The sequence below is a fragment of the Eptatretus burgeri genome, chromosome 11, assembly GCF_056783735.1.
Source record: "Eptatretus burgeri isolate ZD-2024b chromosome 11, Ebu_testis_v1, whole genome shotgun sequence".
In the NCBI taxonomy this organism is placed as follows: domain Eukaryota; kingdom Metazoa; phylum Chordata; class Myxini; order Myxiniformes; family Myxinidae; genus Eptatretus; species Eptatretus burgeri.
Genome location: NC_140971.1, coordinates 22,496,273 through 22,523,568, shown reverse-complemented (window position 1 = coordinate 22,523,568; position 27,296 = coordinate 22,496,273). Strand labels below are relative to the sequence as shown.

Genomic DNA, 27,296 nt, shown 5'->3' with positions numbered 1-27,296 from the left:
ATGAAGGCACGTGACCTCACTGTGCCGTACACCGTACATGAAGGCACGTGACCTCACTGTGTCGTACACCGTACATGAAGGCACGTGACCTCACTGTGTCGTACACCGTACATGAAGGCACGTGACCTCACTGTGTCGTACACCGTACATGAAGGCACGTGACCTCACTGTGTCGTACACCGTACATGAAGGCACGTGTAAGTGACGGACGATGTGAACGAACGCCGTACGAACACATCACGAGTTGGAGCAAGTTGTGTTACACGGTCGAGTAAAAACACAGTCAGCCACAGTTTGGGTAAATCGAGCGACTCGGCGAAGGAAGGAAAAGCACAGCTCGGGATAAATTCCGGCGAAGGGGAGGAGGGTGACGGAAAGCACGGCTCGGCCAGGGGCCAGGACACGGCAGGGCGGGGCACGGTGCGGAAAGACACGGCGGGAGAGGGAGAGACACGGTAAGAGCGTGGAAATCACGCACAGAGGGTAAGACTTTAATATCGAGAGGGCAACGATCGAGAGCGAAGAGGAAGAAGCACAATGAGCGCACGGAAAGCACAGCAAGGAGGCTCGCTCGGCACGGCTCGAAGCCTCGAAAGTGAAGGCACGGTAACGTAGGCCGGTTCGTGTTGGGTTTCGGGTTTGAGGCCGACGTCTTGGCGCGGAAGTGTGCACGACATGACGTGTTTACAAGGTAACGACGCTCGAGCTCGGTGACGCCGTCATGGTCCTGCACGGTACGGCCTAGTCGCCAACAAAGCCTGCCGGTGGATTGTGCGGGAGAGGTTTCATGGGGGAGGGAACTTGTGCTGGATTTGTAATGGGGGAGGTTTCGCGGAATGGAGAGGTGGAGATCATTATTGTAATGTATCGAGACAAAGTCGACGGATTACGATCGCTTGTCATCCATTTGTTCGCGCGTCCCACACACGTGCATGTTCACGACCGTGCTGTGCCGTTGGACCTCGAGCGCGACACACCGGAAACGGAAGTCGGCGGCGGGTCACGTGGCGCCGGGGTAAAAACGGGCATCGTTTGCACGGCTGGGCCGTGCATGGCGATTGTTATAATTGGGGGATCGTAGTGATTGAAGGCCACACGGCATGGAGCGACACCAAGTCGAAGTGCTTCGAGATGCACGAAAAGTAAAGATGGAGTGATTTTGATTTGAAGGTTTTGCTCTGATTGTGATGATAATGACAGCAATCCATGAGTCAAGGTCAAGTATACAAAGTCAAGGCTCATGGAAGAGCGAGAATTCAGGACGGACCAGCAGAAAGAGGAATGGAGGGGGTTGGGGGCAACAGCAGAAATGGAGGAGGGGTGGGGGTGGGGGCAACAGCAGAAATGGAGGAGGGGTGGGGGTGGGGGCAACAGCAGAAATGGAGGAGGGGTGGGGGTGGGGGCAACAGCAGAAATGGAGGAGGGGTGGGGGTGGGGGCAACAGCAGAAATGGAGGAGGGGTGGGGGTGGGGGCAACAGCAGAAATGGAGGAGGGGTGGGGGTGGGGGCAACAGCAGAAATGGAGGAGGGGTGGGGGTGGGGGCAACAGCAGAAATGGAGGAGGGGTGGGGGTGGGGGCAACAGCAGAAATGGAGGAGGGGTGGGGGTGGGGGCAACAGCAGAAATGGAGGAGGGGTGGGGGTGGGGGCAACAGCAGAAATGGAGGAGGGGTGGGGGTGGGGGCAACAGCAGAAATGGAGGAGGGGTGGGGGTGGGGGGCAACAGCAGAAATGGAGGAGGGGTGGGGGTGGGGGCAACAGCAGAAATGGAGGAGGGGTGGGGGTGGGGGCAACAGCAGAAATGGAGGAGGGGTGGGGGTGGGGGCAACAGCAGAAATGGAGGAGGGGTGGGGGTGGGGGCAACAGCAGAAATGGAGGGGTGGGGGTGGGGGCAACAGCAGAAATGGAGGGGTGGGGGCAACAGCAGAAATGGAGGAAGGGTGGGGTGGGGGCAACAGCAGAAATGGAGGAGGGGTGGGGTGGGGGCAACAGCAGAAAGGGAGGAGGGGTGGGGTGCGGGCAACAGCAGAAAGGGAGGAGGGGTGGGGTGGGGGCAACAGCAGAAAGGGAGGAGGGGTGGGGTGGGGGCAACAGCAGAAAGGGAGGAGGGGTGGGGTGGGGGCAACAGCAGAAAGGGAGGAGGGGGTGGGGGCAACAGCAGAAAGGGAGGAGTGGAGGGGGGTGGGGGCAACAGCAGAAATGGAGGAGGGGTGGGGGCAACAGCAGAAAGAGAGGAGTGGAGGGGGTGGGGACAACAGCAGAAATGGAGGGGGTGGGAGGCAACAGCAGAAAGGGAGGAGTGGAGGGGTGGGGACAACAGCAGAAAGAGAGGAGAGGAGGGGAGGGAGTGGGAGCAACAACATCAAGGGTTGAAGGACAAAAAAGAAGAGGGAGACTTGGACAACGATGACATTGGGAGGGATGGGGAGAATGCACGGGGTGGACAAGATGGGTACAGAAGCAAAGTCTCAGGAAGGGAAGAGGGCTTGGTGGTGGGGTTAATGAGGGTAGAAAAGATCATGGTTTTGGATGGTTGGGGGGGGGGGTATCTGAGATGGTGGTGAACAGCTGTCTTGAAGACTTGGAGGGAAGAATGAGATTGAAGAGTATGTGGAAGTTGGTTCCAGACGTGGGAGAACAGAGGAACAAACAAGTGGAGGTGAGCAGTGATCCCGGATTTAGGTCGTTTCACCAGAAGGGGGTTGTTGGTGGACCATGTGTGCCCTGTAGAAACCTGGGGGAGACGAGGCATGGAAAGAGCAGAGGGTGCAAGACCAGAAAGGAGGTAGATAGAAGACAGAGAGACTTCAGTAGACTTGTACGAAACGTTCATTTAGCACATCATCAATGAAAAGTCTTATCTACTATACAGCTGCAAGTAAAGGAGTGGTTGTGGGTTTTGACCCTGTCGTTTGTGGTTGTGGGTTTTGACCCTGTCGTTTGTGGTTGTGGGTTTTGACCCTGTCGTTTGTGGTTTTGGATTTTGACCCTGTCGTTTGTGGTTTTGGGTTTTGACCCTGTCGTTTGTGGTTGTGGGTTTTGACCCTGTCGTTTGTGGTTTTGGGTTTTGACCCTGTCGTTTGTGGTTTTGGGTTTTGACCCTGTCGTTTGTGGTTGTGGGTTTTGACCCTGTCGTTTGTGGTTGTGGGTTTTGACCCTGTCGTTTGTGGTTGTGGGTTTTGACCCTGTCGTTTGTGGTTGTGGGTTTTGACCCTGTCGTTTGTGGTTTTGGATTTTGACCCTGTCGTTTGTGGTTTTGGGTTTTGACCCTGTCGTTTGTGGTTTTGGGTTTTGACCCTGTCGTTTGTGGTTGTGGGTTTTGACCCTGTCGTTTGTGGTTGTGGGTTTTGACCCTGTCGTTTGTGATTGTGGGTTTTGACCCTGTCGTTTGTGGTTTTGGATTTTGACCCTGTCGTTTGTGGTTTTGGGTTTTGACCCTGTCGTTTGTGGTTTTGGGTTTTGACCCTGTCGTTTGTGGTTGTGGGTTTTGACCCTGTCGTTTGTGGTTTTGGGTTTTGACCCTGTCATTTGTGGTTGTGGGTTTTGACCCTGTCGTTTGTGGTTGTGGGTTTTGACCCTGTCGTTTGTGGTTTTGGATTTTGACCCTGTCGTTTGTGGTTTTAGGTTTTGACCCTGTCGTTTGTGGTTTTGGGTTTTGACCCTGTCGTTTGTGGTTGTGGGTTTTGACCCTGTCGTTTGTGGTTTTGGGTTTTGACCCTGTCGTTTGTGGTTTTGGGTTTTGACCCTGTCGTTTGTGGTTTTGGGTTTTGACCCTGTCGTTTGTGGTTGTGGGTTTTGACCCTGTCGTTTGTGGTTTTGGGTTTTGACCCTGTCGTTTGTGGTTTTGGGTTTTGACCCTGTCGTTTGTGGTTGTGGGTTTTGACCCTGTCGTTTGTGGTTTTGGGTTTTGACCCTGTCGTTTGTGGTTGTGGGTTTTGACCCTGTCGTTTGTGGTTGTGGGTTTTGACCCTGTCGTTTGTGGTTGTGGGTTTTGACCCTGTCGTTTGTGGTTGTGGGTTTTGACCCTGTCATTTGTGGCCTATCTGTTCAATGTTATATTTTGCACCCAAGTATGGCACCAGTACATCGTTGCACACCTCCATCTGGGTTAAGCTACATTACTCTGACCATGTCTCATGCTTGTGATCATCGAGAACCATAAAAATATTTCTCTTCTCTTCTCTTCTCTTCTCTTCTCTTCTCTTCTCTTCTCTTCTCTTCTCTTCTCTTCTCTTCTCTTCTCTTTTTTTCTCTTCTCTTCTCTTCTCTTCTCTTCTCTTCTCTTCTCTTCTCTTCTCTTCTCTTCTCTTCTCTTCTCTTCTCTCTCCACCGACAGTCACAGATCAAGGGTGAAACCGATCCTTTTGATACCAGAGCGAGGCTGAAACCGATAGGTCAGGTGACTAATTGAGATACCTGTTTGGTTACAGTTACAGTGCTGATGCCTTGTGTGATTTCTCGTTAGCTGTGAAAACTTCCTTTGTGGTGCAGCTCCGAGGTTGTTCTGTCGTCCTAATGTAGAGCTCAGTTTTGTTCATTACCATCAGGTGAACCTCTTTATTTGTCCAATGAACCACCTTCGTTGTAGATTGTAGCCTATATTGCTTTGCGTTATGAATGTGAAATGAAAATAGATCCTTTTTCAAAGACTAAATATTGGTTATCATACATGGCTGCATGGTGGCTGCGGTTATGTGGTTTGAAAACCGTGCTTGAATCAGTTGCTTTTGGTGTCTTGCAATTATAGTTGTATGTGTGGTGGTTGAGTGTTCCACCGTTCGTTATCTTCTCTTCACGGACGACGTGATTATCTGCTCCAAGCTCCAGCAGTTTGAGAAATTCATTGTCCTGGGCGTAACCAGCAGGTCCATGACTTGATAGAGGGGGCTTTCTGTTTGTGAGGTGCGAGCTGTGTTTTAGGCAGGTGTTAAACGTTGCTTGTTCCAGTGTGATTGAGGTATCTTTCTTCGTAGGACCTCCACTGTGGGAACTTTTGTTTAATTTATCCAAACCGGATCATGACATTTATCAGGTGTGTGTTTGTCTTGTCATTAGCTAGTTAGTAACAAGTTCAGGATGATCAGAAACAGACGATCTACATATCACCTATTAGATAAAACACAGTAAAAACTGTAAACCATTCCCCACCTCCCCCACCTTCTGTGTGCGCATCCGCACATACAAACACACACCGGGGCTCAGTGACGATCTTGAATAAGAGTTCTTGGAACAAAACTTCACAACTTGGTTCATAAATTGTGATCCCTTCCCCAAACGGAAGTGGATACTTCGAGCCCTGGGAGGACTCTGTTCTACCTTCTGAAACCTGTATATTGTGATAACAACCAACACATATTCACAAACACACACACACACACACACATACATACGCACCCACCAGTCATAGGTTCCATATATTCCTCTTCCCTTTCCCCCTAACCTCTTCTCGCAACATCTTTCCCCTTTTCTCCCCCACACTCACATTTTTCTCCACCATCCTACCCCACACCTCAATTTTCTATTTCTCATTTGAACACCCACCCCACTGCCACCTTCTTTCTCCATACATGAGATGAAGATGTCACCTATTCCATGACCTATCATGAAGTGGATTTATCAAACGTTTGTTTTTTTACATCGTCTCTAACTATAACTTACACTTGGCCATTTGTAAACATTAGTTGGAACTTTTAATCAAGCAGTCACCTAAAAAAAAATTTCTACTTCGGTATTAAGCTGGAGACTCAACTCATCCACCCAGATATGGAAGGAGGAGAACAGGAAGATGCAATCCATTCATCAACCTCGTCCCTCCTGAAGGGCATGGCGTGCTCACTTCAAGCTCTGAATGTTTACATTCCAAGGCAGAAATAACATCGAAGAGATACCCAAGATTATTTAAAGTAAAAAGGCTGGCAGTTCGATTTGTGGGAGACAACATGAGATGGTCATAAGCTGCCACCTTGAGTAACTCGAGGGAAGGGTGAAATTGGACAGACTAGTAAGGTTATTCGATGAACGCACGTCTGTAACGTGAAGAATGGTTGGCAGAGAAAGCTGAAGGCACGAAACTAGATGAAAGCTGATGGAAAACAGAGATGTTGCCCAACTGTCTGCATTGGTCATGGAGCAGGATGCACTCTTCAGCCTCTTGCCATTGATAGAATGAAGAACTTGTCTTGCTGGTGAAGGCTAGTTTCAATCTGCATTGGCAGACAGATAGAACAAAGGATGAAAATGCTACTGTGGGAGGCAAGGAGAAGCAAAAGCTGTTGCTCCAACAAAGGGTTCACACCTAAAATGTGAGCTTCTCCTTGTTTCCACTGGCGGCTAGCATACTTCGCTCAATGTCCTGTTCATTTCATCCATTGTTATGCCATTGATAACCAGGTCTTAGTAGTCTCCAGTGCTATCTGTGGTTCAAGATAAATACAGGAACCCCAGCCCAGTAAGGAGAGCAATACTCCATTACAATATATGTGAATGTGATGGGAGGACTCAAAAGGTATCTTTGCCCATTGGAGCATGTCTAGTCACCATCTAGCTTTGGAGGCTAGTCTGACTATATATAAAATAGTGAATCATGAATGATTGTCAGTGTCATCATGAATGTTCTTTTGTTAGGATAGATTTTTGAATGGAGTGTAATGTTGGTGTCGTACAGGTAGTAGACAAAAAAAATGGAAACGTCTGGATAAGTGAGGGACACCAAGCAACAGCTTCCACACAGGTGTGGCCCATGTGTTAATTAAGCAAGTAACATCCCAGAATGCTTTGGGTCATGTATAAAAATGCTGTACAGGCCTGGTTGCCTATAATTATGGCAAGCATGGTTGCAAGAGGAGACCCCCCCCCCCGACCCCCCCGATGCGCCCATTCACATAGCACGTGTGGTCGCCCAATGGTTTGATGCGTATGATACTGATGCTATCCATTTTGTCATGGCCTTCTCAGTCACCAGATCTGAACCTAAACGAGCATTTTTAGGATATTCTGGAACGATGCCTGAGACAGCCTTTTCCACCTCCATCAAACAGGTGTGAGTTGATTGACTTTCTTGTGGAAGAATGGTGCCGCATCCCTCCTGAAGAATTCCACACGCTGGTGGACTCCGCAGCACATACAGGTCGTACAGGCCACGTCATGGCACAACGCCCGATTAAGTGACTTGACATTGGTGTTTCCGTCTTTTTGTCCACTACCTGTAGTTGTGTTACCATACGTGGCGTTTTGATCCACAGGTTACTTATTGTAGAACATGATATCCAGGGCATTGTGAACATAAACTTGGTTGAATCAATGGATGGGCCTTGCTAACTGTTTTCTTCCACGTATTTGTCACTTCCATTTGTTCTGCAACAATTTTTTTTAATAAAAATGATATTATTAAATTATTCATTTAATGCTACAGATCATTTTTCCTCTTCATTCTAAGTTTTCCTTTGTTTTCATGCAACTATTGTCTTGGTATTCCCATCCTTTTTGTTTTTTAAGGCCTCAATTTTGTTTTGGCCATTCCTGCTTAATATTTTGTTTCTTGCAGAAGACCGTGGTTAAAATACCACCAAATAAATAGAGAAAAAAAAGAATGCTTTCATTCTTGTGCTGGTTGAAAGCTCAAAAATGGGACGTTATATATTTATTAATAGGAAAGAAAAAAAAAAAAGAAGAGATTTTTGGTCATGATCAAAACAGTGGTCTGTTGCCTCCTCCCCTGGGGTTCAAATTTTTTTTCTGATTGAAAAAAATTATCATTTTCTCAGAGCTTTGGATTGATGTGAAGCAACTTTTACTTCATTATTTTTTCTCCTTGAGGAGTGTTTCCATGTTTCAGATCGGAACAGACGGACAGCATTAGCCTACTCGCAGGGACCCGTGGAAATTCCATGGAATGTAAAATGTGACTTCAAGACGTCAGATCTTCCCTCTCTACCCCTCTCCTCAACCCCACCCACTCCTATACACCTCCCCCTCTACACCCACTCTCTTGTCCACCCACCACTCCCCTCTCCCCCCCCCCACCTTCTCTCTCGCTATCCCCTCCTTGGTCCCTCCTCCTAGTAAAGTGCAGCACTCTCTCCTCCACCCTCTCCCTCTCTCCCCCCTCCTCTCCAATCCCTACCCCTCCCTTGTCTCCCTGCCCCCTTATTTCCTCTCTCCCCTTTCCTCGCAACCAGGAAGATCTTTCAAAGGGGATCTATATAGTATTTCAAAATCTTTTAAAGTAGTTATGACATCACTCCCCCCCCCCATCTCTTCTCCTCCCTCTCTTCTCTCCCTCCTCTCTCAACCACTCAACTCTCCTTCCTCTCCTCTTCACATCCCACTCCTTTCCCCACATCCGGGAAGTGTTTTAAAAAGGGTCCTATATAGTGTGCATGCATCGCATTGCGAGAGGTCCGTCAATGTGTTTAGAGGTCCCTCGAGGTGTTCCACATGAAATCAAATTAAATCCAGGGTAAAGACAGAGCAAAAACCCAAGGGAACAGGTCCAAACTCCTCTCTCCATGGTCGAGAAGAGCTTTCAAATATAATATGCATGCATCTCACAATACAGCAGCAAGGACCTGTTCATTTTCCCCCAGATTTCTCCCAATTTCATTCAGAACACCTCGAGGGACATCTAAAGATGCAAACATGCGTCGACTAGACGTCCACGTAATAGACCTTATGAACAACCCTCTTCACTCTCTGCAGATCCGGATAAAATCGCAAGCTGGTCCAACATATAGAACATGTCTTTCAATCCTGACAAATCTCACACTCATTATGTCTCTCTGAAAGGACCATCTGGAAACCCCCCATCTACTTTCTCAACAATCCTCTTGAAGTCCTTTCATTCAAGCTTCTGGGTCTCACTATCTGCCATGATCTTTCCTGGAAAAGCCACATTTCCAACCTGGCCTCCAAAGCCAGTCACCCAGTGCGCATCCTCTGTCGTGCAAAGTCCTTCCTTGGCACACCTGAGCTGCCCACATACAAAGCTTTCATCCGTAGTCTGATGTAATACTGCTCTTCCCTCTGGCTGGTGCTCCTGCGTCTCACCTTTCTTGGCTTCACGCTGTGGAAACCAAGGCATTCAGGATCATTGGTATCTTCCGTGAAAAGGCTGAGTCTTTGGGCTGCTCAATCTCTCACCGCAGGCAGGTCTGTGGTCTTTCTGTCTTCTACTCTCTCCTCTTCAGCCTCGCCCCCTGCTGTCTTCATTCCTCTTTTTTTCCCTGCCTTTTCGAACAAACTCCCACACTCTCTTCTATCCCACTCTTCCCTTCAAGTCTTCAAAACAGCTGTTCACCACCATCTCATATCTTCCCCCAACCAAAATCTTGATCTTTTCAACCCCTGTTAATCCACTGCAAACCCACTTCCTTCAAATTCCATGCTTTCCTTCCTGAAAGTCCTGTCATGTAAGGACCTGAAAGTCCCTGTCGTGTCCATCTTGTTTACCCTGTGTTCCCCATCCCATCCCTCTCCTTTTCACAGATCTCATGCCTCTGTTCCTCAATGTTTTTTCTTTCTCTCTCCTGCCCCTGTTGTCTCCCCCTTGTTGTACATTCTGTGTGTCAGCTCTTATACGAGTCTCGACATTGTATACAAAAAAATTAAATAAAAACCCCTAAGGGGACAGGTCCGAAAGCGACACATCTATTTAGTTATTTAAAATGCAGTTGTTTGTCGAAAGACGTCTAATTTTGTCCGATTTTCTTGGGATTTGTTTTACTTGGCTTGAACCATGTCAGCGACAGTCTACAATGACATTCCAAAAAGGATATTAGAAGAATAAATCGTGCAATAGCCTCAAAGTGTTTAGCTTCGTGACGTTTCAAAGCATGGAAGTTTTTTTAACATTAATAGAACCAGAACCTGAGACCCACAAACACGCGACATTCCTTAATCTTCTCAGGAAACACTCACCTCTCCAAATATCCACCCGTACACCCAATCAGGTAACCACAGCATTGAAAACTGCTACAGAGAAAAAAATAATGGTGGCAATTCGATTTTGAAGCCTTTCCCTGAACAGCGGAAACCCCACCCTGAACGGACAGAATGGTGGAGAACATATATATATATATATATATATATATATATATATATATATATATATATATATATATATATATATATATATATATATATATATATTGTTAAGGTTGTGGAAATTCGCATTACACCATAAAGAGTCCTCAGGTGAGATATATCGGTAAGTTCATGTGTAGTTAGCCCAAACCCGTTGTATAGAGGACATATGTGATTCATTCGGGCTGCGACGCTTTGAGTAAGCCATTTTTCTTTCTCTATTGTTATTTTCGACCATTAAGCCACCAACAACGCAAGCAGCCACTACCTTTACCTTCACAACTCCATCCCATAAACATCGCTTCACCGCCATTCCCAAACGACGCCCGCCAACCTCCAAACCACCACAGAAAACCCCCCACCACCTTCGCCTATCTCCTCCTCCAACCATCGACCACACCACCAGTCAACCCCAAACGTCTTGCTGTCCAGGGCACATTCGGCGATTGGTGCCGAACGCATTGAGCCGCGAGCGCGAATGGCGTGCTTTCCGAGGGAGAAATTCGGATCAGGAAGGCTTCACGCCCCTCTTCTCCATCCAATGTGTGAGCGTCGGGCGGTATGGCCCCACCTCCAAGCGCGATGAACGTGGATTCTTTACGAGAGGAATTCGGATCAAAAAAGGCTCACGCCCCTTTTTGCCGCACCAATGGCTGAACAGAGGGTGGCGTGGCCCCGCCTCCAATCGCATTTTGATCCTGGAATTTGCATATAGGCTCCTCCTGCGCCCTATAAAGATGCGAGCACAAGGCGACTCGCGGGGAGTTCGCGCGGTTGAGTTGCAGGTGGCTGGTCGGGGCAAGTGAAGAGTTCAAGTTTGAGTCAAGTGAAGACGGCGATCGGCAACGAGGTTGCGGTGTGGGGGTCGCTCGTCTCGTCGCGGGGTCCAAGCCAGCCAGCCATTCCACCCTCCCTGAGCATCAGCAATTTCCTCCCCATCCACGCTGAGATAGTGTCGGGGGCCCCGTTCCTCCCCCACCCTAAACGTGGTGCCAACAAAACTGCTTGCGCGGAGCACGCCGGAGAGGGCTCGCCGACCACGCCAGGGGCACGGAGTCGGGCGCAGCTGCGCGAACATTGCGGCTTGCCCGCCATCGCGTCATGAGGATGCGGGTAAGACCTTCTCGGTCTCGTGGACCTGGTCGCTCCTCCAGGATCCATGCACATTTGTTCCACGGACCTTTCTGCCTCCTTGCCTGTGAGGGTGGCTTTCTTTCCTTTGCTTTTTGTATGAGTGATGTGGCGCCGAGTCCCGACAAGTTGAACTGTATAAGTGTTGTAAATAATTGCCCTTTTATTCAGTCGTATTGCATTTTCTTTTGTTGCATCTTGTCTTGACTGTACTATATGTGCCTTCCGTGTTTCCGTAATAAATGTGCATTGCTTGTTGAACTGTTTCCTGCTTTGCTTCGTCTCCTTCCTTTTATTGAATCTCCATCTTGCATCACGTAAGGGATTCGTAGTGGGTTTCAACATCCCGGTAATTAATCGGAACCGTAAAGGCCGACGATAACTCCGCTCGGTTATCCCTGTAATACGGAACGAACCGCTTTAGCGGTTCGTGTCCGGAGTCAGCCTGTGGCGTGGTACAACTCCTCGGTACGCTACTCGCGCGAGTACTTAGGTAAATCCACCATTCGGTGATCGGACCCTATTTCGCGCGGGTGGAATGTGGACTGAGTTGTGGTGAGGTTAAACCCCCACCCGTGATTGGCTCCGGGTGGTAGCTCCCGGAGGGTCATGACTGAATTGTCCGTTCTGGTGGGCGAGGCGGCTGCTATTGGCTACACGCAGTCGTTCGCACGCTGGCGGGCGCGAATTCACAACTATATATATACATATGTGTATACACACACACACACACACACACACACACACACACACACACACACACACACACACACACACACACACACACACACACACACGTAGTATCAGTTCTTTGCTGAACTTTCCTGCTTTTATTCTTTCCATTTCTTTTCCGTATTGACTCTTCTCATTCTCATCAACTTCCTACAGATATCACATCCACATACCCCACTATGTCGAATGTGCCCCAGCCGACACGCTCATTCTCAGCGTGGCTGTCACAGCGGGGAATGGCTCCACGATTTGGTTGTGCAGTCGCACGCTATCTGGGCATCCGAGACCTTGCTGATTTGCGTGCCTGTGCCGAGGAACCAACCATTCGTGCAGAATTTTTGGATGCCGCACGACAGCGTCTCCCATTCGCTTCATATGCCGCGCTCAGACGCCTCGTAAAGACTATGGCTGTGCCAATGCTGCACTCACCCATTGAGACGTCACTTGGTCCGGGTGAGGTACGGCCATTGGCTCCTGCACTGCTCGAAGCCATCGTGGTGACCCTCAGCACGCTGAGCCAGGAGCTGTTGCAAGCGGCACACAGGTCTTGCATCGCACGTGTGACACTGATTATAAAAATTAATATCCAAGAATACAGTGAATGAATTTCCACTTCTGTGGTTTTAAAGGAATACCCAAGGTTCCAGTAACTGCCCAATTCTTGTTTTGCAGGTTTGCAGCATTGGACCCAGGATTGGATTTAGGGGTGGATATGGGTTTTACAGATGTTCAGGACACGGACATTAATCCCGCCTGTTCGACTGCTATTCACGATGGTGCGTGCATATGTGCGTGTGTGTTTGCTTCCAAGCACCGTCCTTTGTCCCTGTTGGATAATTTGTTGCTTGGTGTTTCTTTTGAGAAACTTCTCACTTTCGAAGGATTCTGAAAACATAAGGATGGCATGGACTTCATCTGATGATGCAATTGGCTCTTCGGTTGTACTTGTTTATTGTGAATGATATATGGATGCAGATGTGGAGGAGGAAGAGGAAATGCTTGAGGAGTCATCCCAGGGCCATTACGCACCTGGTGTGTGTTGTGCAGATCCCATTGCATCTGCAAATAACAAAGGTAACTGTGTTCCTTTTTTACTGATGGATGATGTTTTTTACTTACCTGTATTGGCTTTGTCTATGGCTTTTGCATAATCGACGAACTGATGGACCTGTGCATATTATCAGAGAATCCAAGTATCATCTTGAGTGTACAGCTATTTCTGATTCTAACTGAGCAACATGAACACTTAGCAACCCAACATCCCCTTTCCCTCTGGTGGCTGGGACGAGCAAACTGTTTGCATTGAAATTGTCCTTCAACATCTGGAGATACATTTCTCAATCGACTACCCATTTAGAAAAATTAACCTCTCACTGTTATGTTTTAGAAAATTGCAATTTTACAAATAAATAATCATGGAACAACGTTTATGCCTAATACAGGTGTTATCTCTAACATTGTTAGCATGACGTCTCAGATAAGTCCAATGAGTGATTGAAACCCTCTTTGGAATTTCCTGAGAAAAAAACAATATGAAAGGGTATGGGAGTGATGGGTGGATGTATGGGGAATACATTATGGATCAAGGGGTCATGAACTCCATGATTATTTTTTGCATAGCAGATAGAAAACAACTTTTGGCCATTTTCCCTTCATCCAAGTCTTGGTGGCATATTGATAGGACATGTGCCCTCCTCTATCTGTTCCCTTGCCCATAATGGTGCTACAATGTCCTCACCAACCCTTCCTTCCGCCTTCACTTTCACTAACAACTTATTGTCTAATGTTGTCGTCTCACCAAGCGAAATGGAAAGTCATCTTTCCTGCCTTCATGCATCTTTTGCTACTGGACCCAGACGTCCCAATCTCTTGGGTCCACCAATCCAGGCAAGCTCTTCAGAGCGAGATGTCCCTCTGTCTACATATTTTTAATGTATGTTTTTTTCCAGATCATTTTTGGAAGACGACTTCTATTCCCTTTAAACTTTAAGGTTGCGAGTCACCTCAGTCCACAATAAAGAACCAAACAGATCCTTAAACAGACCGGAAGCCTTCTTATTGTCAGCAGGATCTCAAAAAGCATCATAGCCAAAGACCTCATGACCTACCTTTTCTCAAACACCCTGATTGCCAATCACCAATTTGGACTTCCATCTTGACTGCTTTATTCTGGGCATGCTCCTCCTCTTGTCCCTTATTAACCTCCGCCATCGAAGATCGGAGGTTACTGTTTTCACCCATTTCTGTTTGTTTGTTTGTTTGTTTGTTTGAACAGTATTATGGAAAAACTCGACGGATTTCGACGAAACTTGGTGGGGTGATTAGGTATGGTCCAAAGATCATGTCATTAGATTTTGGACTCGGTCCAAAGTCCAATATGGCCGCTATGGTGGCCATTTTGAAAAAAATATTTGAATTTTTTTTTTTTGCATTTCTACATGTTTTAAGTAATTTCCAACCCCCCCCCCCCCAAAAAAAAATTGTTAGAGAAAAAAAAAATTTTGCAACATTTTTTTCAACAAAATTTCGATTTTTTTTTTTTGCATTTCTACATGTTATAAGTGATTTCCAACAAAAAAAATGCCAAAATTATAATTGCGGCTGATTTGGAACTTCAGGTGGATATACCCACGTAAAATCAATTTCTGTCTCAAGGAATCTAGTTATGACTAATGAATTGAGTATGTAAAAGTTAAACGTAAAAGGGAAAGTTGCAAACTATAACTCTGTGAGCACTGTTGACGTCAAATTGAATGAATAGGATATCAGGTTCACTTGAGTGACCGAGCAGTATTGGCGGCGGAGGTTTTGCACTCTACTGAGTGCTCCCCCCCTAGTTTCTTATGCATGCAGTGGCAATGTCATCTCATGCCAGCAATGGATTGATACCTTGACTTCCAAGCAGGACAGTAATCCCAATGGCCATTTCTCTAGCATTCTCAGTGCTTCTTACAACACTGATAATGTCATGAAGAGCACATTCCATTTAGATTTGGCCATTTTCCATTTTTGTGAACAGGGGGGGTTTTTTTTGTTTCACGTGATTTTTTTTTTCTTGTTCTACTCTCACTTTGACCTCAAGGTAATGTAGCCCAGTAGCATTCTTGGTCTAATATTCTTCCTTCTGTATATTATAAGTTACGACTCAAGTTCCTTGGTAAACCCTTCACCACTTTGTGAATGACTGCAATCAATGTTGCTCATCCCTCATCCCAAATAGAGTCTGCTCATTGACTTCCATTATAAACTAAATATGATGCGACATGTTACAGACTACAATATTTAAGCCTCCAAACCAGTTGAGTCCCATGTGACCAACCTGAGACTGAGGTCCATCCTCTGCAGCTCGAATGTGGGCACATCTGCAACTGGAACGGCACTTGGTAGAGCGCATACCTCCGCCAGGCTGAACAATTTACGTTTTGAATCCCACTGATAGGCCGGATTTGCACCCGGACATTTACCAAAATCTAATTGGCTTGTTCTTGTCACCAACCCATCTCATCCACTGAGTTTTGTTTTTTTTCATAATCCATCCACAACTTTTTGAAATACTGTATCATGCTATGTGTCGTTTTTGACCCCATTTCTCGATGGTTAAGAATCCCCTGGAATTAAAAAAAATTCTCGGATCCAGATCTGAATCTTCAACAAAATCGACTCGATTCATCCTTTTCACACACTCAACCTATCCACCACATTTCGTCTGACTCCATCCACAACTTTCACCAGATTCTTACTTGTTCTGTATATCATTCTTAGCCCGATCACTCAACGGTGAAGAATTGCTTAAAAGCTTCACCAAAATCGAAGTAATTCGTCCTTATCACACACACAACCTGTCCACCAAGTTATGGCCGAATCCTTCCACAACTTTTTGGGATATCATGCTCACAGACAGGGATGAAAATGTAACCTCTGTCCACTTTAGGTGCTGAAGGTAATTAATCTTCTTGGGCTGATGAAATCTTCAGGCTGGCATCCAAGGCAGTTGGACGTTCTCTGCTATGACAAGTCCTTCCTTCATATTTCCCACTTGTGAAAGACCTTCATCTCCAGTATTGTGTTGGAATATTCATATCCATTGTGGGCCGATTCACCAGATTCTTACTTGGCTCTTTTTCAATGCTGTTGAGTCTAAAGCCTTAAGACTCAATGGAATCTTGTTTCAGGAGAACACATTGCAAGGTCTGCTGCTCAACTGTTGTAATATGATTGGTGACCTGCCTGTAATTTGCCACCTTCTCAAAGGTCTGGCTTCACCTGTTATCTCCATTGGTAGTTCCTGTTCAACTTCACATGTATGTGAGGTTTTTCCCTTAGTCCCTTTTTAGCCACCACTATTATTCAATGTTAAGACTTGACCTTTGATTTTTTTTTTTCCCCATTTTGAAACATCATACTGAACTTGAAATATCTCTCCCAGAATTTCACTAGATTCTTATAGCATTTAATGTTGTACAACTTTAAATATTGCATCATGAGGAGTCCCAGAAGAATATATGATTTTTGATAAAGACTGTCTTTGTACTAGATCATGGTGAGCAGACATGGTCTGCAGACAGAGAGGGTTCCTGGGAGACAGTACAAGTGAAGAGAGAAGTCAACGGGGAAGCTGATCCCCAGCCTGGTAACTCACGAATGATAGATTATTAGACCAATCATCCATGGTAATTAGCTACCCTATAGATTTGAGTGTTTTGTGTTGGCAGTGCCAAAGGAGGTGGCAGATGAGGATGCTAATACCGGTGGTGGTGGTGGTGGTGATTGTATTGGAAGTGGTGCTACCCTGGAGTGGAAGGTGGATGTGGACTCAAGAAGCTGCACAATGCGGAGTAAGTTTAACACAAATGTTATATATATATATATATATATATATATATATATATATATATATATATATATATATATATATATATAATTATTATTATTATTATTATTCGTCTGTGGGTAGCATGATTGGCTGAGGGCACGGCTGTGCCGCTGACGCAATGCCCTCTGCTGGTTAGGACAGAAATTTTGAATTTGTTCATGGTGGCGGCAATATGTCGCCGCCTATTTGCGAACCACACCGTGGGATCTTTAACGTCCACCAACTAATTCCAGCAGAGGGACTCCCGTTTAACGTCCACCCGAGGGACGGCACACGGCACAAGGACGGCACAAGTCATTTGCTGTTGGCGGCAATGTGACACAAACTCCTTGTTTCCTACTTCTTCACATATGTAGCATAAGAGCAGCAGAGTACAATGTATAGCCTGTGTTGCAGCCCTTTATATAAGAACATTCCTGAGGCAAGCCTTGTGAGGCAGGACCTAACTGGAATTATGTAAGAGTAGGTGGTCCTTGCAAAAGTGGGTGGGGCTTACAAAAGTGGGCGGGGCTTAGCGGAAAGTGGGTGGAGTTTAGGAAAAAGTGGACGGGGCTAAGTAAAAAGTGGGCGTGGCTTAAAAATGAGTTGTGGCTCAGAAGGTGCTCAGACAAGAGCATTAAGAGAGGTTTGTCATTTCATCTCTGCTCAACAAAGATGCTTACCAAGAACCAAGTTCAGGTATATTTTTTATTCCTACACAATATGGTGATGAGTGTTATCAGAAAATTAAGTTATTCCCTAAAATATAAAATGAACAAATATTTGTTGGTTCGCTGTTTGAGTGTAGTGAGAAATATGATTTTTGGTGAAAAATTGGGGTGGTTAAAAGTGGTGAACAGTTGGGTTTTGGTGAAAGAGGGAGGAAGATTTTGGGAAACTTTGGGGAAGAAAAGTCTCGAAAGTGTGGTCTAAACTCTAAAGGAAGTAAAACAAGGGAAATTGGGAGGATTTTGATGTTGGTCAATGAGTTTCCAAAATTTTTCCCATTCATTTACGTGTAACTTTTTAGGGTGCCCCAGAAGTCCCAAAGTCCTATTACTCGTGTTACACTCACAACTCAAGCGATGGATCCCCTCCTTCCACATAACAATATTAATCAAGTTTCTCAAGATACTGTAGTGGATAGTAGAAAAATCGTGCAAATTGTGATACAAGCATCAAATTTGGCATTTCTGTTCTGCGGGGCTTTCTGATCAAATCTGCCCGATTGGCCATTTGAAAATCCAAATTTTGAAAAATTTGAAGAAAAAAAAAAAAACTTCAAAAAAATTTGAAGTCACAGCTGGCTGAAATTCTTGAAGCGCAAGTGAACATCCCAGACAGAGAACCAAAGGGAGATGCAGTCATCATTGATGGCTCAGCACTTATCAATGCCCTACCTCCACGCACTTCAAAGATATTTGATGACTATGCTAAAGAAGACATCATCCCAAAGGTGGAATCCTATGGTGCCAGGTACGAGAGGGTGGACGTAGTGTTTGATGTGGACAAGAAGTTAAGTCTGAAGTCCGAGGCAAGGTCGAAAATGGGGCAAGGAATCGGAAGAAGAGTGACAGGAACCAGTAAGACTCCAAGTAACTGGAGAAGCTTTCTTCAAGATGACAGCAACAAGACTGAGCTGTTTCACTTCCTTGTGGAAAAGATGTGTGAAGCACAGACGGCAAGCACAGTCGTTGTCACAAAAGGAGAAGATGCCATAAGCAACACAAGGAAATCACTGGATGCTGTGTCTCCATGTTGTCATGAAGAAGCTGACACTCGAATATTTGTACACGCCAGGGATGCAACGACGGATGGTAGCAAGTCCATTATCATTAAGGCTAATGACACGGACATACCAGTCATAGCAATATCTGTACTGCCATCCTTACAGGAACTAGGTCTTGAGAACATGTGGATTGCCTTAGGCCAAGGAGCCAAGGAGCGATGGATTCCAGTCCATGAGGTAGTTTCTGCAATCGGGCCTGAGAAAGCTCGAGGGATCCCATACTTCCATGCGTTCACTGGATGTGACGTCGTGTCTGCCTTCCGCGGTAAAGGGAAAAAAACTCCATGGCAGACTTGGAATGTCTTTGATGATGTTTCTGAAACATTCACCAATCTCAGCCAGCATCCAACATTGATTCGTGATCTTGACTTTTTTGAAGTTTTTTATTTATTTATTTTTTCAAATTTTTCAAAATTTGGATTTTCAAGTGGCCAATCAGGCAGATTTGATTAGAATCCCCTGGAGAACAAATGTGCCAAATTTGATGCTCGTATCATCATTTGCACGATTCCTCTCAAAAATTGCTGTTATCTGCCCCACTAAGAGGGAATACTTTCAGCATCAACTTTTCAATTCAAATGAGAACAGTAGCAGATTTCTTGAATCTCAAGACACCTTGTGCTATTTGGTAAACATTGACAAAATTACTGTCTTAATGCAATCTCACCTGCATCAATGTTTCTGCAATGGCCAGTTTATCATGTTTCCTCTTCTTTGCCTGCCTAAATAAGCAATCTTTCTTCCCTCATTTAATACAACTGGCTCAGAACATTCTCAGATCGTGCAGCAGTTTTGTTGGGACCAGTTGAACTTCACTGGAGTCTATGAGTTTTCTTTGGAGGGGACACTTCACAGCCTCTTTTGTCGACCTGACATGGAATTGTTGGAGCTAATGACCAGCTTGAATTAAAAGCTTGTCCAAGCGTCGTCTTTTTAGTGAAACTTTCTATGATAGCCGTAACACGTCCTCTGTGGAAATGTCGACTGTGGAGTTTGAGCACAGTCTACGATGCCGTTCACTCACCTCCCTCTCCTCATCTCAGGATATCCACTTCTCTGCACACTCCTAAACCTTCTTCCAGCTTTTGTTGATGAAATGGATGACTGGAGACTCATTTTAGTGCTGACAAACATGGATTAATCACTCCATTTTGAACGAGAAATGAGTGATCAGCGATCATGCCCCGAGGTGCAGCCATATTATTTTCGAGGATTCAATCTGTCACCATCCCTTAAGTCCTAAAAACCAAAGCAACCACACCCTCATAACCACAATAAATAAAGTCTCATGTTTGTTCCAAGATGTGCCAGTGACATGTGATTAACTATTCAGTGTCTTCGTCATCATCTGAGCGAACTCGGGTACTTATGATGAATTTCTTGCAAGCCTCACAATCTTCCATAAGAATTGGTTGCTGATCCCGAGTCGGCTTTGTCTCTCTCTCTCTCTCTCTCTCTCTCTCTCTCTCTCTCTCTCTCTCTCTCTCTCTCTCTCTCTCTCTCTCTCTCTCTCTCTCTCTCTCTCTCTCTCTCTGTCTCCCTTTCCCTCTCCCTTTCCCTTTCCCTTTCCCTTTCCCTTTCCCTTTCCCTTTCCCTTTCCCTTTCCCTTTCCCTTTCCCTTTCCCTTTCCCTTTCCCTTTCCCTTTCCCTTTCCCTTTCCCTTTCCCTTTCCCTTTCCCTTTCCCTTTCCCTTTCCCTTTCCCTTTCTCTCTCCACACAGTTGAGAACAGAGTGGCCATGAGCCCTCTTGCCTTGCTTGCCCAAAGCAGAAGTTGTGATACAATTTCCTGCTTGCTTCTCCAACAATGACCAGCAAATCTTAGTCTTCATTTTCTTATAAAGAATCAACCAGTGATGTTTAATCCATTTCCATGAGAGTTGCCATGAAACAAAAGCGTTGCGTGTCTCGTGGCCTAAACATGATTAATAAAACAATAAACAGATCAAATTGAAAAGATAAAGACACCGCAACCAACTGAACCATTGTGATCTGTCTTTTTGATGAGTACTCCAGTATTAAATCAGGCTGATGAGATCCTAATCTTTTCACCTGAAATTTATCTTTGGAACTCAGTCCCAAGAATAATTTCACAACCATATTGAAGTGTAGCTCAATTTGCCGAGGTATGTATAGTCTGTGCCTGTGGCAATGCTCCTCCTTGCTTGCAGTGTTTCACCGTGAACGGGCGCATCTTCTCCACGGTCTGTCGAGGGGGATATCAGCCATAATGCACAACCTCACAAAATCAAGGATGAATTCCTCTCGAAGATCTTTTGGTTTGAAGGCCGACGGCAAAGTAACTTGTCATTTTCCTGATTGTTGCTCAGCATCGCCTCCCTCTGGCAATGACAGCGGAGATCGGCATTTTCTTTTTTCATGCTTATTGCTTGCAAGGTGATCTTCAACTGTTGTCTTTTGCAGTCATTACTGTTGTCACAGAACTTGTAGAACAGAATCTGCATGAAAGTCCTCACTGTACTGCTGAGCTCTTTCAAAAGCACATACAAAACCCTAATTGTGTTTATTTGGGTTTGGAAATGCCATTCTCTCAACTGCAACTCGTTATCGCCATGTTGTTAACTTTCCGGGAGCTTTTTCCCCACGGCCGTTTCCTCGGGTGCGAGCGCAAGCACACATCACCCAGATGCGTCTCCATTCCTCATATCCTCCACAATGCCCCATGTGGTACATTTTGTCATCAGGATGGCATGAAAACATGAGGAATAATTAAATTATAAATGTCAGCGAGTAAAAATAATAAATAAAATCATAAATGGCAGGTGGGAATATTTTGGGAACCGAATCCATGGACAGAGCACCAAACCAAATAAATTTTGATTACGATGTCAATGTATGCTTACCTACAAAGGAAGGACATGGACTTGGCAGTACAGTCCTGTATATACATTGTCATTAACACTCCAGGGTTTAAAAAATTTAATTGTTAAAGTTTTTTTTATTATTATTTTGACAATCTCATCAGTATTTGGACAATTTTTCACCATAATAAGTTTATCCAGTTGTACGCATGTGATGACCGACATTTTGTTTGTAATTAGAACCAACCATGACGTTTTGGTGTAATTTGGCTGAGTCCAAGCGAAGCGAGGTCGAGGCCGTACGTGAAACACCCTGCAACCCATGCCTGCAGAAAAGTTTTTTTTTTTGGAACGCCAGACGCATTTTCCATCCAATAATCATGTAACTTTGTTCAAACATTCTCCAGAGGAAGGCGATCCCATGGTGAAAGTTTTGTGTGAATAGCTCAAGCGGTTGTGGAGTAAACGGATTTAAAAGCGAATAAAGATGAATACTTTCCACGTCAAATTGTTTTCTGTCTTCAAGTCACCGATTCCGTGAATTCTGTGTTTTCTGTGATCACAGAAAATCACTGTTTCTACACTAGTAACTGTTTAACCACATGCATCTTGTCTTGGTGTAGAAATGAGCATGACGCACCGATTGCTATTTCCTGTGTAATGACCACAGTGTGAGGGTGGTGAATCCAATGCTCCCAAAAAAAAATTTTCAGTATACAAAATAGTGGCTCGTGAAAAAGAACACAGAACAAAACTAACATAATGGAAAGGGGAGAGACATCAACAGCAGTGCGGAGGAACACGGAAGAAGAATTGGCATTGGGAAGAACGAGAGCAAATGGGTGGATGAGGACATGGGATGAACAAACATTATACAAGCTCAAACAGAGCAAGAGGAGGAAGGTAAAAACAGGGAAGAAACAAAAATGGAAAAGCATGGTGAGGGGGGTGGGTGACATAACCTGGGAAGGGAGAGTGGGCTTGGAGAAAGTTAATGAGGGTAGAAAGGATCATGAGTATCGATGGCAATGACTGAGGTGGTGGTTGAACAGCCATCTCGAAGTTCTGGAGAGAAGAATGTAATTGAACAGACTGAGGAATTTTGTTCCTCAAGTGACGGAAAAAGAGGAACACATTAGTGGAGGTGAGCAGTGAGTCTGGATTTTGGGGGTTTCACCAGAAGTGGGTTCCCGGCAGACCAGGGAGGGAAGAAGCTGCTGCTTGCCTGTCTGAAAGATAAGGCATGTTGTGCAGCAAAGAGATGAGGAGGATTTTCCAAAGAATCAGAAAGATCTTTGATGAAGATGAGGAACAGGCCTGGGTCTAAGATGCTGCTTTGGTGCACTCCTTTTCTGAAACGGAGAGATGAGAGGATGCCCTTGAGATGCATGTGCTGACTATGAGAATGGAGGAAATCAATGATCCATGAGAGTTGTTGGCATCGAGTGTCGCAGACAGAGAGCTCGGATATCAAGGCGAGGTTCCAGACTTTATCAAATGCTTGAGATATGTGGAGAGAGACAGCCCTGATCTCCTGTTTGAGATTGAGGGACTTTTTCCATTGATTGCAGAACATAAGCAGCATGTCCAAGGTTTTGTGACTGGGTCTGAATTCGACCTGATGGGTTGAGATCAAACTGTTGTAGAAAATGATGGATTATATTACTTTGCTTCCCATTGGAAGTAAGTTAATAACCCTGGAGTTGAGGACTTATTTTTGTTCCATGTTTATATATTGCAGTGGTGTTGGCTGACTTCCAGGCAGATGCAGTGTGATGTAGAGCAAATGAAAGGGTGAACAGAGCAGAAAGAGGATGTGCAATCACAGCAGAGCAGTTTTTTGGGGACACATGTGCTGATGCCATCCGGGCTTGTTTCAGGGTCGGGGTTGAGGGTTTCCAGAAACGTCTCCACCTTCTCAGGTGAAGAAGACTGTCAAGATCCCACTGCCGTCAAGTTGCATTGTGGGTGTTTGCCACACCATTTTAAATAATATGGGAACACTAAAACACACACACATTTCTAACACCCTTGATTGGAAGACTTGGAGATTTTGAGTTGGCCAAGTCACAGCTCCACAGACTGAAAGTTTGTTACAAAATCCGGGTTTGAATGATCTGAACAACAGACTCAAACCATTGATCCAGAATGAAGGAATTACTTTTGGAACTTTGAATATGAATGGTTGTGCTTCCCGCATTTTTCAGGTTCACGTGAAAAGCCTGCTTCAAATATGGGAACGTTGATGTAACTTTGTAACGGGAGACTCGCACCGCCCAAACTTGACACTGCAGAGCCTGATTGGCATTGTAGTTGTAGAGAAAAGTGTTTTTCAGTAACTTATCTTCCACTTGTACTGGTGATTTGTTTTTATTTGGGGGCAGAGGGGGGTTTCTTCGATTGAGGTTAGTACCCGAGTCACACTTCTTCTGAGGATGTTTAAAATTATTATTTTCTTCCGAGGAGTCACCCAAAAGGCAGGAGACCCAGAGTATCAGCTTCTTGTTTTTGCAGTGTTTGCTTGTTGTCACATTTTCCCCTTGTTCTTAATTATCCTCACTTTCATTATGATGTCATAATGTGAGCAGGTGCATGTGCCATTGCATTTCCTAAGTGCTATGGCTGAACTTGCTATTACATGCTGCAGAAAGGGACGTTAAATGGTAAACCTATTAAATGATAAAGCCATTGAGCAATGTGGTGAACACACATCACATCTCACATATTTACACAAATTACTTCATACAAACACAAGATTGACAAAACAAGTCACCAGATCTCAACTGGCGCTCAATCATGAATGTATAATCTCTCTCTCGATTGGTTGTTATCGTTCTTTTTCTCAGTATTTTCATCTTTATAAGATTTGATTGTAGTATGGCTCATTGTGACCGTGCCTGAAATGACTTCTCTTTGAACTTTCTCATGATGTGAAGCCATTTATATTTCTTATTCACTTCTTCAAAGTTCTGTTTTTTTTTTTTTTGTAATTATTTTTATTATTTGAGTTTTGTATATATTTCTGGCCGAAGTCTTGATGTATTACGAATTGATTTCCACCCAGCCCGGTCATTCGATGCTACAAACTCGACCTTGCCAGCATTCTGCAATGAGTCTGAACCCAGCCAACCTGGTCACAGTAATACCTCTAGTCACGAGCCAGGTCGCTCTTCATGGGCCCCAGGAATGCCCACTGCTGCACCCTTTGGTCCTGATATTCCTCCGGCATCCCATATCCTCAGCAGTGATACATCTTGTGCTTGGGATGGTATCGGGTTGACGGACAGGTCGGGCTACATCCAGCAAGGTCGAGATTGGGAACCCGGCCTCACGCCAGGTCCAAGCGGCCCTTCCACCATCTTACAAGTACAATGCATTTGATTTCCCCAGAAGATATTTTTTATTGTCATCGTTTCTTCGTGTACATGTTTTTGATTGAAGGCTTTGGTGATTATTTTGTGGTTGCCTCCAGACTTGTGCGATGCCCATGCCGGTGACGACGGGAGAGTTAAAGCGCCATCGTTGCGAGGAGTGTGGATTGTCGTTCAAGCGCACGCAGCACCTACGAGACCACCGGCGACGGCACACGGGCGAGCGCCCCTTCTGCTGCACGCACTGTGGAAAAGCGTTTGCTCAGTACGCCACGTTGTCCAGACACCGACGGAGGCACAACTTGTACATGGCTCGACTTCCACCTCACAACCAGTCAGCTCTTGGTTGATCTCGTGTGAGAGGGACAGAGATGAAAAGAACCATAACAGGGGATGTGAAAATTCGGTGCAAATATAAAATGTAAGGGGAGAGAGTTAGGATGGGTGGTGAACTGGTTAAATAGAATGATCCATATGTGGTAAACATTAACGATGAACAGCTTTTGTTTTATTTCCTGTGTTGAGTTGAGAGAAAACCAGTTCGGTTGACAACACTAATCGTTACTATCTCCTTTGTTGTTTTTTTTTTCACTTTCGAGACTTGTATGAAAAACACCATCAAGCAGTAAATACAACTTTGTGAATTTGATTTGTATTTTTGAGGAAGCCACATATTGCGCTTGGGAGTCTCTGATTAGTTGTGAAACGCACGTGACTCCCCCGCTGACAGACCCACCCCCAAACTGTCCAGCTTGGGTTTGAATCCCAACTTGAAATTGTCATCCTTGTGTTTCACAGGCAGGTTGATTCATGAATGTGTGTGCCGTCCCTCAGATGAACGTTAAACGGGGGGCCCTGTCTGCTGGCATTAGTCATATGCCAGCAGACAGGACGCTCGTTCACCGCTACCTCAATGGACGTTAAATACCCAAAGGTTTCCCGTTTTAACAGTAAGCACATTATCGCCGGCACGATGAACAAATTATAAATTCTTGCGAAAATCTAGAGGGCAGTGGCACATCCGCATCCTCAGCCAATGATGCTACCCACAGCGCTATGCTGCATTCAAAAGAAGATCCCCCTCCTCCCTACCCCCAAAGGCAATTGGCATGTTGCCATTCTCATATCAACCTCTGGTTTATATGCGGTGCCCAGGTTCAAATCCCACTTCCTGGAAGTTGATCTCACTTCTACTGTCCTTGTAATTCATGTAAAACCTGATTCTTCATGTTAATTCACTGAAGTTGTTTGCTCTTCCAACAGTTCATTTTAATTAAAAAAAAATTTAATGGTAGAATGCAGTCAAACATTCAGTAATCAGGTTGAGTAATTCTCGGTTTTTGGAATTTGACTTTTTGTGTTTCAATAATGAAGACATGAAAGGTTGTGCCGTCATCACATCGTCTGATGCTCTCATCGCAGCATCAGACAGTGCTGTGCCATCACGGCTCTTCTTCAGTATTACGTGAACAGGCAAACGGTAAATTCACAACACTGTGCTGATGATGTCCTTACATTTACACTGAAACTTTAGTTGTGCACCACCTGTGAACATTTGTGAAATCATGCAATGAAGGTGATGTAAAACTTTAATTACATACAACACAATCCATATATATATATATATATATATATATATATATATATATATATATATATATATATATATATATATATATATATATATATATATATATATATATATATATATATATATATATATATATATATATATATATATATATATATATATATATATATATATATATATATATATATATACATATATATATATATACACATATATACATATATATATATATATATATACATATATACATATATATACATATATATATATATATATATACATATATATATATATATACATATATATATATATATATATATATATATATATATATATATATATATATATATATATATATATATATATATATATATATACACACACACACACACATATCTCTCTCCCACTTATTACCAGCCAGCCCCTCACCTCTGGTGGCCATTTATCCAGGTCACGCTGTCTTTGTCTACTGTTATCGGCCAGGTTAGCCGAGCACCTCATAAAGGTAACTGCATTGCCTGATGGAGGCGGTTGGAGGAAGAATTTGAAAGTTGGGTGTCTGGGGGTGCCTCTACCCTGGGTTTGAATCCCGACCCAGCTATAAACTGCCATCCTCGTGTTTCACAAGCAGGGTCATTGATGTGCCGTCCCTCGGATGGACGTTATTCGGGCGTCCCATGTGCCGATATTGCTTGGTGGAGTCCTGCTGAGAGCAGACTGAACACCCAGTTCAACATCCATCGGAGGGAAGGCACACTCAATGACTGCACCACCCGGCCTTCCCTGTGAGGCATCAGTCTGAGTTTTTAATGTCCATCAGATTTTTAAAATCGTATCCAGATTCGAACCTCAATTAGATTGCTCAAAAGGCAAAGCCACGACCTCGGCTGCCTTCCTTCTGGACAAATGCAATCCATCTGTGATGCAATTG

General features: G+C 44.8%; 1 protein-coding gene across 1 annotated transcript; it reads left to right on the top strand.

Annotated features, from left to right (window-relative positions):
- On the top strand, positions 1–26,388 carry LOC147016658 (uncharacterized). Its single transcript, XM_085847948.1, has 10 exons — positions 1–43; positions 203–455; positions 7,037–7,125; positions 12,099–12,486; positions 12,615–12,718; positions 12,918–13,016; positions 16,477–16,572; positions 16,655–16,777; positions 24,468–24,769; positions 24,876–26,388. Exons 1-10 carry the CDS (start codon positions 1–3, stop codon positions 25,122–25,124), a joined length of 1,746 nt encoding a protein of 581 aa, XP_085704074.1. The 3' UTR covers positions 25,125–26,388.
- The last annotated feature ends 908 nt before the right edge of the window (positions 26,389–27,296 follow it).